We start from the raw sequence: 14215 nt of genomic DNA on the forward strand, positions 1-14215 counted from the left end.
CTGATGAAATGTAGTAGTTAAAGTAGGGAATTTGTTAGGAAAGTGAAAATTGATTTTTCAAATCTGAGCAGAATAAAAAAGAGTTTGCTCCAAATAATAGCTGGGCAAATTGGTTTTCCATTATTCGTGGTCTGTGCAATAAATGCACGAACTGGTGCAATCTGGCAGCCATGACGCGGATTATAGTCCACTAACAGCACTAGTTGCCTGAGACCCAATGGGTCATCTGTGCTTGGCAGATCATTGAGCTGTGCCTATGGTGCCAGTTATGTAAGTTTCTGTTATCCTTGTTTTTACTATTTGTGGAAAATGGAAATTGACAAAATCACAAAGCAAGAAATCAGCAATAAGTTTTTTGGTGAAGTGGGGTAAAAGTTATCAAGAAATTACTGAAATGTTGACAGCTAATTATGGTGATAATGCTCCGAAGAAAACATCTGTTTTCAAGTGGTTAAGCACTTTAAAGATGGGCGACAAGATGCCACGGATGATGCAAGGCCGGGACGACCTTCAACCACCTGTGTTGATGAGAGCATTGGTCGTGTGTGGTCCCTTGTCCTTACCAATCGTCGAAAAACTGTCCAAAGTATAGCTGATAAACTGAATTTAGGAAAATCAACAGTGCACACAATTTTAACCAAACATTTGGTTTGAAAAAAATGTGTGCAAAAATCATGCCCAAGCAGTGTTGATTGTTTGCCAGTTTCTGGCAAAAAATTCAATCACCATCCCCGATCATCCTCCTTATTCGCCAGATCTCACCTTCTGCAACTTTTTCCTATTCCCAAAATGCAAAAATGTGATGAGGAGACATCACTGGTAAGATGTGGACTCAATAAAGCAAGAAATGACAAGAAAACTAAAAGCCTAACTGCCGTGGACTACCACGGGTGCTTTAAACAGTGATAAAGAAGATGGAATGAGTGTACTGCACAAATGGAGAGTACTTTGAAGGGGACAAAATCAATGTAGACTAAATTTTGCAAAATAAAGTTTTTATGGCCTCAGTTTGCGTATTTATTCGACAGACCTCTTATGTATAACTATTTTCTTGGGCTTGAGAAAGTAGCCAGTCAATAGAGAATATTAGAAATCACAGAAACTTGACAGAGGTTATAGAGTTAACGTGAATGTAAAATATTTTCCATTACCCTCTTACTCCCTCAGATGAGTATTTGAAGTAAATGCCCATTAGAGGATATTCAGATATTTGAATGCTTATGGATTATTAAGTATCATATTGATTATAGGACGGGCAAGCTTTGCTCCTGGGGATCTCTGGGATTTAAGGTACAAATACTTAATGCCATGAAATATCTTAAAAATACATAAGAATGCATCCATTAATCTCTGTCAGCAATCAAGTAAGTTGATATAACTCTCAAGAATTTCCCACTATTTGGAGTTTGATAATACCATAGAAATTATCAAGTTAGTCATTGATTCTAAACCTAATATGTATCACTTTCAGATTCACCAACTCAGTGTACTTATATCACTGCTGCTTGGTGACCTCTCAAAACAGCATAGGCAGAACATAATGACCATCTGTACAATAGATGTGCACTCTCGTGATGTTGTTTCAAAACTTCTTACAGCTAAAGTTGAGTCATCAACTGCTTTTCAGTGGCAGTCACAATTAAGACATAGGTATGTACATTTATTCAAAGATTCACCTCAGTTGAATATAATTCCCTTTGACTGAATAACTGGAAAGATTTTTTAAAAAGAGAGTAAATGTGCTCATTAAAATGAAATCTACTGCTTATACTATATAGAGGACTAACTCTGAGATTGCTATGACTATGTGATCCATATATTTTAGGTGGGATGAAAAAGTCAAGGATTGTTTTGCAAACATATGTGATGCAGAGTTTCGTTATGCATATGAATACCTTGGTAACACTCCTCGCCTTGTCATCACGCCTCTAACTGACCGATGCTATATTACTCTGACACAGGTAAGCATTTATCTTATAATGGCCAGGGAGGGAAGAGTATATCTGCATATTTATTGATATTATTGATACCTAGATGTAAAGTAAGTGGTCCTTAAAGTTTCTAATTTGCAACATTAATAGGGGTGGAACCTCAACCCCTTTTACTTAGTGTATTACTTATCTCACTCTATCCTATATTTTAGTTTCTTTATTATGATGCAAAAAAACAAAAGTAGCAATGGTAGCTTTTAAAAGGCTAATTGAAGCTGTAAACTTTTCACCACAATGAAAAAGTGGCTTCATCTTTAAATAATTGAAAGTTATGAAATTGGTAATTTACATTGTAAGAATGTATCATCAACCCTTGAGTTCATGAAGAATGAAAATAAACATTCTAATTTTTCTATGGCACCCAATACTGTGCAAGTTACATATACATGGTGTGAGATATCATGCATATTTGACACCATGTAGATAGAATAGGTAAATAGAACAGAAAATTGATTAAATTTTTGAATTCATGTGGGTAACAGAAAATATAAACTTTTTGTTGATAAAAAAAATGTTACATCAAAATGGCTGAAGCCCCTACCAAGATTTTTTTTTAATCCACTGCAAAAATTGTATATTTATGCTGTTTGTGAGTGCAAAATATTTCATTGATTCATCTTTCCTTGCAGGTTAATTTAAAATATCAGAATTACATCCTTTAAAGAGATAGACACAAATTTAATAAGTTGATTTCTATCATTCTTATGATGTGCAGTCTCTCCCAAAAAATGGCATTTGATCTCCCAGGATATAAACATAAATAAATAAAATCCCATTTCTATATATAATACAGGGGAAATTTATATACTCCAGATAATTCATCTGAATTTTCCCTTGCCTTGTAAAATGGTGTCCTGCATTGAGATTACAGAAGGAATGGGTTGCATGATTTGGAAGAGTGTCACAGAAACACAACTGTAAATAGAGTGAGAAGATGATCATTTTATTAATGTCTGACTTGAACATCACTAATATTCCAATATGTGACTAAAGTGAATCAACTCTCTTTGTTGGTTGGACTCATCTTTTTGACTGGATTATATTCATAATTCAAGAGTTTGAGGTTGAGGTAAAATTAATTGTAGGCTAATATTTTATTACTGAGGAGGGGAACTAATAACGGACATATCAATATATATGCTGCTCATTTTAGAGGCCCTTTTGGGTAGATAATCACATTAGGTACCCCTATTCTGGACAATGTCTGACTTTGCCTATAGCACACACAAGGGCACATATATACATGACACCTGGACAGAATAATCAGAAAAATGGTAGAAATATATTCAGATGACCTCAAAATGTTGAAGTGTTGCAGTTGATATTTTTTCATGCATACAGAACTTTCACTTGTATTTTATGGAAAGAAATTAAAAATAAATTAATGCTAGTATGTAATTATGAATTACAGTTTGAAATGGAATATTTTTGCTATTGTGATAGTATTAAATCACTGTGATGAGGCTTTTGATGTAAAGGTGTTAGTTCCCCATGTGGAGTTTTAGTATACTTACAAGTGTGTGATGCATTGTATTAAACTTCAATATGAAGAACAGTTGGGTTCATTAGACACTGCTTGCACAAATGTGAAAATCTTAAAACATTGCATTTTTCATATGTTTTTTTTATTTTTATAGTCCCTTCATTTAACAATGGGAGGGGCCCCAGCTGGCCCTGCTGGAACTGGCAAGACAGAGACAACAAAAGATTTGGGAAGAGCCCTTGGCATGATGGTGTATGTTTTCAATTGCTCTGAACAAATGGACTATAAATCCTGTGGAAACATATATAAGGGATTAGCACAAACTGGTGCATGGGGCTGTTTTGATGAATTTAATCGAATATCAGTGGAAGTCTTATCAGTTGTTGCGGTACAAGTAAAATCTATACAGGTGAGAATGTGCATTTTGGAGAGTTTTTACACCAATTAATATTTGCAACAGGTAAAAATTATGTGAAATATCAATATATTTTCAAAATCTGTGACCTTTCTAATAAAGTGTGACCATTCATTATTATCAAAAGTTTTTATGAGAAATGTGAAATTTGGAGTCAATTTTTTTTACATGCAACTGAACTCCCTAGTACTGATAATTTTAAATATAGTTTGTATATAATTGTATGCTCCTAATGGCATAGTTTTGATTATAATTTATTTTTTTCAATGCGGCTAATAAAATAGGTTTTTCAATGCAGCTAATACAATTCTCATGTTTCCAAGCATTCCATGAATTTTGACCCATTCACAATTCTGTAAAATGCTAGTCGTCTTCCTTCTTCCTGATGATGTCAATTCAAAATCTGTGGACTGCATGTCACTGTTCCCTGCATTGTCACTTAGTTTATTAAAACAAACAAACTCCATGTGGACTACAACCTTGATGTGGTAGAAGGGCTTGTATGTTCTGATGACCCCTAGAGCTGTGTTGGAGGGAGCAATTATGATAAGTTGATCAGCAGGAGCCAAATGAAAGGTAGTCTGATCAGCATCTTTTCCATAGGGAGGTGGCTGCAAAGGCATCTGACCTCATGGGTGACCATTGAGTGAATGTGTCATGTTAAAACACTATTGAGGAAGGCAATGAGAAATTACCTCAATTATTCATTGCAAGAATGCCATGATATGAATAAAATAATTCCTGGCAACTATGGGACTTGATTCAATAGGCCATGTGGTATTCCGCGGCAACAGGGGGAGGCAAGGCTCCCATGGTCATCATCTCACGAAATCCTTACAACGAGGAAGAGACAGTAGCAGCACAGAAGACTATTAGTTTGAATAGGAACCTGGAATGTTAGGGCAATGATACGGGCAGGAATATTGAAGAATGTAATGCAAGAGGTAGGGAGAGGAAATGTAGATGTATTAGGGCTGCGCAAAGTGAGATGGAAGAATAGCAGGGATTACTGGAGTGATAGTTATAGAGTAATATACAGCAGAGGGGAAGAAAGACAGTAAGGAATGGCAAAAATAATAAACTAAAAGATAGGAAGAAGCATATTAAGCATAATGCAAGGGACTGATAGAATATTTTTAATACAAATAAAAGCTGAACCAATGAACTTGGTCATTTTTCAGGTATGCAAGCCACTAGGCAATCATAGGGAGGGAGAAGTTGATAGGGTATACAATAAGTTGGAGGATATAATCATGGGTTTTCCTGGAGGGATACATTTGATAGATATGTATCCACATTGAAGATTGGAGTGCAATGGTAGGTGAACAAAGAAATTGTAGTGAGGTAGAGGACTACAAGGTTTGTATAAAAAGTATCAGTACCAATTTTTTCCTGGTGCATGTGTGAAGTACTGAGTTCATTCCTGTGAAACTAGTTAAAGGTTTAGGAAAAGAAGGGAGGAAGAGTTTTCATGGGCTAATTTGTAGCAAATGAGAATGGGATTTGACAAGAAAACTTTGTCATATCAGTCAGTGATAGTTCCTATTCAAAAAAAGGGAAAAGCAGCCACATGTGAGGACTACAGAACAATAAGTCTGATTATCAATTGGACACAGCAAAAGTGGTTCTGAGGATCATTGACTAGAGGATGGAGAATGGGGTAAATGATTGCTTTAGGTTCGGGCAAATGATCTGTTCAGGTTCAGGAAGAGGAGAGGCACATGAGATGATATTGCAGTAATGAGGTCACTAATAGAGAGGAACATAGAATATATTCAGTATTTTTTGCCTGTTTCATAGATTTTGAAAAGATTTTGATGAAGTGCATTGAGGAGACTTAATGAATGTTTTGTAGAAATAAGAGTAGATTGGAGGGTTAGGAGACTTATTCAGAAGCTGTACATGTCTCAGACTGCTCAGGTGTGAGCAGGGGTGAAGAGTCTGGATGGGCAGTGTTAGGAAGAGGATTTAACAGGGGTGTCCATTAGCACCTGTGTTGTACAGTGTATATTTGCAGGAAATGGTTAAAGAGGCCTTGGAAAAGCTGGAGATATGAATAAAAGTCAGTGGACGATTCATAAAATCAGTTAGGTTTGTGGGTGATCAAACTTTAGTTTGTCAGTCAGCTCAGGGATTGCAAACCCTGCCGAGTGTATTAGAAAGCCAATTCAATAGGTATGGGATAAGAATAAAAGTGAATAAAACAATGGTTATGTGGCTTTCTAGAAAGGGAAAGGCTAGGTTAAATGTTTAAATAGGAAGGCAAAAACTAGAGCAAGTGGAACAGTTTGCATATCACAAAAGTGCTTGGGGCCATAATTGTCAAAGTAGCAGGGAAATAAGGTGAAGAATTACATTGGGCAAAGAAGCCTTCACAAGGAGGAGAGAAATGATGAAAGTTATGTTGAGTAAGGATGTTAAGAAAAGGCTCAAAAACTCTATATGGAGCATGGTTTTGTGCATTTAAGATACATGGCCATTAAAGCAAGATGATAGGCAGGGATTGGAGGCATTAGAAATGTGGTTGTGGAGAAGGATGGAAAGGTTGAAGAGGACTGAAAGGAAAACAAATGAGGAAGGGCTAGACTAGACTCACTGGATTCTGATCATGCGATATTGGTCAGACAATATTCTGAGCGAAAATGACTGGAACAAATCAATCTGTCCCAATAACTTCTTAATAAACTATTTGTTTTTTAATTATAATTTTTTCTGTAATGATTTTCAAATGTTATGTGCAATCATTGATTTATTACAGGATGCCATACGTGACAAAAAGAAGATATTCAATTTCCTAGGTGAAATAATTGCCTTAACCCCCTCAGTTGGGTTATTTATAACAATGAATCCTGGTTACGCTGGACGTACTGAACTCCCAGAAAATTTAAAAGCTTTGTTCAGGTGATTAGCTTTTATAGTGTCTATTACATTATTTTCCCACATCAATCACCTCCATTATCCTCTTATTATGAAGTAATCAGAATTTAAAAGTTTGTATTAAGTGTCAGATATTATTCAAATGCTATGCATCCTCAAATACAAAATAATATAAGTTTCTGCTATTTTTAAATATTTCGTAATAATTAAATATCATACCTAAATTAGCGAATTGAATATTATTCCTATAATGAAATCTTATTTTAAACCTATTATAGACCTTGTGCCATGGTAGTTCCAGACTTTGAGCTCATCTGTGAGATTATGCTGGTAGCAGAAGGCTTTCAAGAAGCTCGGTTACTAGCCCGCAAGTTTATTACATTGTATACTCTCTGCAGAGAACTTCTTTCTAAACAGGATCATTATGATTGGGGGTTGAGGGCCATCAAGTCTGTGCTAGTTGTGGCAGGTTCCTTGAAGGTCTGTTTACAGTATTTTTTATCTTAGGAATGTATCCATTAAAATAAGACTGTTTATAATACTTTTCTGCTCAGGACAGGATGTTTCATTTTTTAAACAATGGTGTGATCTTAATATATGATCCCTATATCTAGTGAACTGCTATTTTCATTTAACTACTCATTTGTGCAAAAATAGGGCAGAAGTAGTAAGTAGATTGATTTTAACACTGCCAATTAAATTTGTCATCTCTCATTCATAGGCAGTTAGTGGTGGATGTAAAAACTACTTGTAAAAAATCAAAACATGATTTGATGGTATGTACATCTGAATGGGACCTTAGCATATGTCCTAAGGGGAATCAGATTAATTAAAAATATTGCCAATAATCATAGTTTTTGAAGTAGGGAGAGATAAAGGAATGGTTTGAAGGAAAATATGGGTTAAAAAGGTATGATATTTCTTGGGGCTTGATCCCTTGTAAAAGAAATCATTGATGGTGGATGTCTGAAAGACCTGCTTAATATAGATGGCATTATCACTTATATTTCATTGGTACAAGATAACCAGTGGCCACCTTTAGCAAAAATAACCTTTCAATAAAGTGTGTAATGAATAATTATTTAGATATTTCCAATTAATGTGTCTTGTTTCAGCCAGAAGCCTGTATTTTTCTTAGAAAAATTATTGAATTTGAAATTATGCATAGTGATTCTGAGGCAATGGGCACTATGAAAATGATGCAAGAGATGATACATTTTTAAAGACAGATTTTTTGGCAAATATGTCAACTCTCTTTTGATTATGCCAATTGGGATCAATATCTGAATGAGAAATATGAGGGCTTTCCAGAAAGTAATTCCTGTTATGCTATGAAAAAACTATGCTGGAATAGAGACCAAAAATATATTATTTTCATCTCAAAACTGCAAATCTCTATCATTTTTATAAATATTTGCCAAAGAGATGTAAACATTGGTCATATCTCAGAACTAGTTTTCAAATTCCTTCGGTATAAAGTTCTGTCATCTGAGATTGCAGCTAATGGATGATGGCATCTTATAGTTTCTCATCAAGATGAGCACACAACATGTAGTTGCCTTACTATTCAGTCACGTTTCCACACAACAGAGTTGTAGAAAATTTTCTTAATATTTCAGATATCAAAAAACACCAGTTTTCATGAACTTTTTTTTATCAATTTTCAGGTGCAGTTTATTGTTCACCACAGACGGTTGGCCACTTCTATCATCATTATGGACATTTATGTTCACTGTTAAACAAATAATAACACTAATGCACAACTCTTGTCACTTGTCACATTTGTTCAAACAGAGCACAAATTTCCCAATGAATGTCAGCAGCTTTGAAGTTTTTCTATCAGTAAAAACCTTATCGCTGAAAGGACTTCTTATTTGGTAGGAATTTCAATTGTATTGTTCATTTTGACTTGCTATTGTAAACAGACAAGTCATAGGCACAACCTTCCAACCACTGCAGCTTGAGGCTTACTGACTTACTATGTGCATCAATACAGCAACCATTCAGCTCCCTCCACTATTTCTCACGCTACATGAAAACGGAGGTTACTCTCTGGACAGCCCTTGTACTATTCTAAACTGAGATTTAGTAGTATGATGTACGTTAATTGTATTTATCTGTGTGGAAATCAAAATTGAAATTTTTTGGGGATTTAATTTAGACAGTCCCATATTATTACTTTTAAGTATTCAATAATTTGTAAATATTCCAATAGCGTGGTGATCGTGGAAGACCTGAAGATCAAGTACTCATGCGTGCATTGAGAGATTTCAACATTCCCAAGATTGTAACTGATGATATGCCAGTATTCATGGGCCTTATTGGAGATCTTTTTCCTGCGCTTGATGTACCCAGGAAGCGTGACCTTGAATTTGAAGCTAGAGTTAAGCAGGCTGCTTTGGACCTCACTCTTCAACCTGAAGACAATTTCATACTTAAGGTGCTTATTATATTTTTCATAGAAATAACATATTTAATGGAACTAAGAAAAACAAAAAACTCACCTCTTCATGACAACAAATTAGATATTTTTAAGGTACATTTAATGATTACATGAATGCATCTCCACTTCTTACCTACTATTATGAAAGAACTTATACTATCTTCTTGTATTCATCATTAATATGAATAAGCCGACTAGCATGCTGGCTCACATCAGCTGATGCATTCCACTGAATCGCCATTAAACTATTGTTAATACACAAAAATTAAACCTCTGATGGTGGTGCAATCTGTGATTAACTTTTGTTGTTGATTTTTCTGTTGAATGATAAGTTATGAAAATTGTAGGTATTCAGCTAGCTGTACTTTTCAATATCCTAAATTTTCTGGAATAGTTAATGGAATTATCAATTGGATTAAGGGAATAACTAACAAAAAAACCCTTTGCTAAAGGATACATGTGATGCATAATTTGCCCTTGAAAATATGGCCATCAAAACCAAAAACTTTGGTACATCTGTCCAATTATCTGTCATTTTCAATTATCAACAATACCCTTTTCCCTCAAGTACTGCAGAAAATTGACACTCTGCATGGAATATATGTTTTGTTATTTATTTATTTTATTCTCAATTTTTTATTGATTTAGAACTTTTATTAACAGATAGTACAACTTGAGGAACTCCTGGAAGTTCGACATTCAGTATTTATTGTTGGGAATGCTGGTACTGGAAAAACACAAGTCTGGAAATCTCTATTTAGAACATACCAGAATATGAAAAGAAAGCCTTATTATAATGATTTAAATCCAAAAGCAGTTACAAATGATGAGCTTTTTGGAATAATTAACCCGGCAACCAGAGAATGGAAAGATGGTACGTATTTTGATTCTTCAATATTAAACTATTGAATGGCTTCAGAAGTTAGAATGGTTGCTGGATTAACATGAATACATTGAATCCACTGGAATATAGAATTTTTTATTGAATGCCTTAGAAAGCTGAAAAATATGCCACTTCATTAATAACTTTTTTAGAATAATGGTGGGCTCTCGAGCATCCAGGAATACCCATACTCCATCAGTATTGCATTAGTGATCACATGCATATGTCGAAATATGAGACTAATGTAGTATGAGATCGGTGTATGGTAACTTGCTTAAACTCCACATCACTTTAGATGTAAATTGCCTATTAGTCATAAATGATTTCACAGAAAAAGCCCTCCCCCTGTCAGTCATGCATCAAATGGGCATACAAGTTCATTGCATGACAAGCGTTACTGTGCATATAAGGGGAAATGCACCTGGCCTTTGAGTGAAATTATTGAATTAGGTTGTATTGCTATTTATTTACAAACTTAATGTTTTTGTCTATAGGTTTGATTTCTGTGATGATGAGAGACCAAGCAAATATGTCAGGTGATGGGCCAAGGTGGATTATACTTGATGGTGACATTGATCCAATGTGGATTGAGTCCTTAAACACAGTGATGGATGACAACAAAGTAATTTCCAAAAAATCCGTTTATATTGATTTTTAATAGTATTTATAACATGAATAAATATTAAATTAAAATTTTGTGGAAATTAGGTTTTGACATTAGCCAGCAATGAGCGAATCGCTCTCACTCCAAATATGAGACTTATATTTGAGATTGCTTCCCTGCGAACGGCAACGCCTGCAACTGTCTCTCGTGCTGGAATCCTGTATATAAATCCTCAGGACCTTGGTTGGAATCCGTAAATATTGCATTTTTTATGCAAATTTTATTTATTTTGGATATATTTTATGCTCAATATTTATCTTAAATATTGGTAACTTGTATTTTTTTCAGCTATGTAGCAAGTTGGATTGAAAGAAGGGAAATACAGTCAGAAAAAGCTAATCTTGTCATACTATTTGACAAATATGTACCTCTTTGTTTGGATATGATTCGATCAGGACGTATCAAAAAGGTATGTGGCTTAATAATAAATAGCTGGAGCATTGATATGATAGGCAGGGACTACTACAGCATTTTGTAATTTCTCCATAACTGACATTTTGTTGAATTATCATTTTTAATGTAATCAAGGAACAGTAATTATCACAGAATGGATTACATTAGTTAAAGGAATTCTCAATTTTCCTTTTCAATTATATATGCTCCACTCTGATACACTTATCTAAGCTTAAAAATCCCTAATAAAATATGGCTATTTTTCCAAATATGGAAAAAATTCTACCTCAGCCATTCTACACAATGTTATATTTTTTATCTTATGGTCAAATAAAAAGTGTCCTAAACCTTAACCCCTCCATACAGCTCACCATACATACCATGCAATCAGTGACTGGCCACATTTGTGGTTTCCTGTCCAACAAATGTCTATGGAAAATTTGAAATCCCAAAGTAGATCCTGCCCTTTTAAATGTGCGTAAAAAAACTTTTAAAAGTGTATGAACTATTCTATTAATATTGCATTCTTTTTACTCTCTAGATCACTCCAGTGACTGAAATTTCTCATATTCAAACTCTCTGTCATCTCCTAGACTGTCTTTTAACGCCACAAAATACTCCTTCAGATTCTCCCAAAGAATGGTATGAAATATATTTTGTTTTTGCCTGCGTTTGGGCCTTTGGAGCAGCTACATATCAGGATCAGGTAAGGCATTTTTGAATTGGTGCTTGCTGTTAATACTTTGAAATATTATTTATCCTTCAGGTATTTATGAGCTCCATAATTTGCTGCACATTGAATATGTGATAACACTGTTTTACTGAGGCAGCATCGAGTGTTGGCCCAATTTTGAGGGAATGCTGTGTTAATGTTAGATACATTAGCTGATTGGTCTGTAACCCAGCCAGCATGAGATCAATCTTGGCTAGTGGTTTGAAGCTGAAACCTCTACAGCATCTGTTCATACTTAAAACTGATGTGCATTGAAAGGTCTAAATCATCAAATTTTAATTATTAAAACTTTACTGGACTAATGGCGATGTCATTTTAAATTATTTTCTCATTGTGGCAACATTTAATAGCACAACCCTAAATCACCTAATATCACCAAAAATCTCTGCTGACCGCTCTTTATAATTTAAAATGTAGTGAGAATAACAAATCTGGATGGCATTAATGTGGTCTTATGTCTGAATCTCTCATAAATTGTGCATTTTTCCCTTATGTATAAATATTGAATGGCCCCTTGAACGTGTTAAAACTAAGAATACCATCAACAGCATTTCTATATAGTTCAAGTGAAGTTAGACCTGTATTGATTACATAACTTACTGGCTGGTTACTAGCATTTTATTCTCTCCATAATTTTTCACTTGATCAAGTGATTAAATAGACAATAGAACAGTCAAGGTCTCTATGCTATTGGAGCCTCAGAGGGAGGGTGAATGATGTAAGGAGAATTGTTAATTTCATGAGATAATGGAGGCTACAGGTGAAGGTTTTCATTAGCGATGGTTGATAACAGTGTCTCTACTTCAATCCCAACAGTATTACAGATGCAGTTGAACTTGAATAAATTGGCCTGTATAAAGTTGAGGACCCATAAAATTGGGTAAATAACTAATGATATTTAAGGACTTGTGGTACTATAAATTGTGTATAATTAGGGAAAACTTCAAATGAAGACAGCAGTTTTTATTGATTTATATGGGGAAATGTTTCATTTGTATGAATATTTCCATGAAAAATAGACCTTTGAGGGAATAATCCGGCAGAAGACTGGTTGCTGTGACAGGGCCTTTTTCTACTGATAAACACCTCACAAAATGTTTCCTCTAAGTATTAGAATTGAACATATTATTTCCAATTTTTATATGCACAGATTCCTGTGTGGAATTATATTGTATTTCAACTTGATAACGAAATTTTCAGCCCTTAATTAGCAAAATTAAAGCATGACCCTTATATTTATAATTTTCAGCATTTTAAATTATTTAAGAAACTTTTTTCTACCTGATTTCTTCCTTAAGGCTAAATCATTAAGCCTCAGATACAAGGTAACACAAGTACACTGGGCATATCCCATTCAAAATTATTAATAATATTTGCAATTTTTTATTTTTTTTGCATTGAATAATAAGTTAATTAGTTTTTAGTATTATTATGAATTTTAAATTGAGTGAGTTACAGAGACTATATGTGATTCTTTTGTTGGGCCACATGAGATTTACCCATACTCCCTCAACCTTTATTCAAATACACGGATGTCTGTAGTCTTGAATACAAATTTTTAAGTGCTTCAAGTCGAGTTTTACCTGTAGCAGTATTTTAAATAATTCTTCCTATTTTTGTCCACTTACTACTTTATAAAATACTTATTTCAGATCGTAGATTACCGAGTGGAATTCAGCAAGTGGTGGGTTAATGAATTCAAATCAGTGAAGTTTCCATCTCAGGGAACTGTATTTGGATACTTCATAGACCGTGAAACGAAAAAGTTTTTACCCTGGACAGAAGTAGTGCCTAACTTTGAACTGGACACAGATATACCATTACAGGCAAATGAAAATCTTTATTTACTCTTTACTTAGATCAAGAATAAAGTATAAGAGCTGTTCAATAAAGAGTGATCAGAAATGTTTTATTTGCATAATTTATTCTGCAAAAATTTAATTTTGTGTTGTGTTGTTTGTTTAATATATATATGGTACAAGTTTCATTGATTTGACTCTAGTTTTGCATCAGTGACAGCTGTTGAAATTTGAAACATGTTGTGTTCACCTACTGCAATGATGGAGGTAGCACATGACTGTGCATTATAATTTGGCCTTTGCCTAATTAAATTATCAGCCAAGACCTATTTAATGTTACTGGAGGCTTTTGGAGATTTTACACTATAATGAAGCTGGAAAATGGTTGTAAGCTTTTAATGAGAGGAGACAATTTCAAAGGATGGTTGACCCAGAGCTCCAGTCACTGCTCCTACAGAAGTGAATATTAACACTGCGTTGCTATGGTAGAGGAGACCATCTAATAACATTCAGAGTAGAATTAAAAATTCTGGC

The 14215-nt window shown here is 34.4% G+C and overlaps 1 protein-coding gene across 1 annotated transcript in view; it reads left to right on the plus strand.

Annotated features, from left to right (window-relative positions):
- Nucleotides 1-14215, plus strand: part of LOC139692126 (dynein beta chain, ciliary-like) — a 160005-nt gene that overhangs the window by 90685 nt on the left and 55105 nt on the right. Inside the window, exons 34-45 of the mRNA XM_071590168.1 lie at nucleotides 1472-1650; nucleotides 1826-1961; nucleotides 3629-3883; nucleotides 6648-6790; nucleotides 7045-7246; nucleotides 8982-9206; nucleotides 9873-10083; nucleotides 10587-10714; nucleotides 10801-10949; nucleotides 11045-11165; nucleotides 11691-11855; nucleotides 13535-13708. Of these exons, the coding sequence (XP_071446269.1) occupies nucleotides 1472-1650; nucleotides 1826-1961; nucleotides 3629-3883; nucleotides 6648-6790; nucleotides 7045-7246; nucleotides 8982-9206; nucleotides 9873-10083; nucleotides 10587-10714; nucleotides 10801-10949; nucleotides 11045-11165; nucleotides 11691-11855; nucleotides 13535-13708 (2088 nt within the window). The remainder of the gene's footprint in view (nucleotides 1-1471; nucleotides 1651-1825; nucleotides 1962-3628; nucleotides 3884-6647; nucleotides 6791-7044; nucleotides 7247-8981; nucleotides 9207-9872; nucleotides 10084-10586; nucleotides 10715-10800; nucleotides 10950-11044; nucleotides 11166-11690; nucleotides 11856-13534; nucleotides 13709-14215) is intronic.

Source organism: Hetaerina americana, unplaced genomic scaffold (assembly GCF_022747635.1).
Source record: "Hetaerina americana unplaced genomic scaffold, ioHetAmer1.1.p SCAF_4, whole genome shotgun sequence".
In the NCBI taxonomy this organism is placed as follows: Eukaryota; Metazoa; Arthropoda; class Insecta; order Odonata; family Calopterygidae; genus Hetaerina; species Hetaerina americana.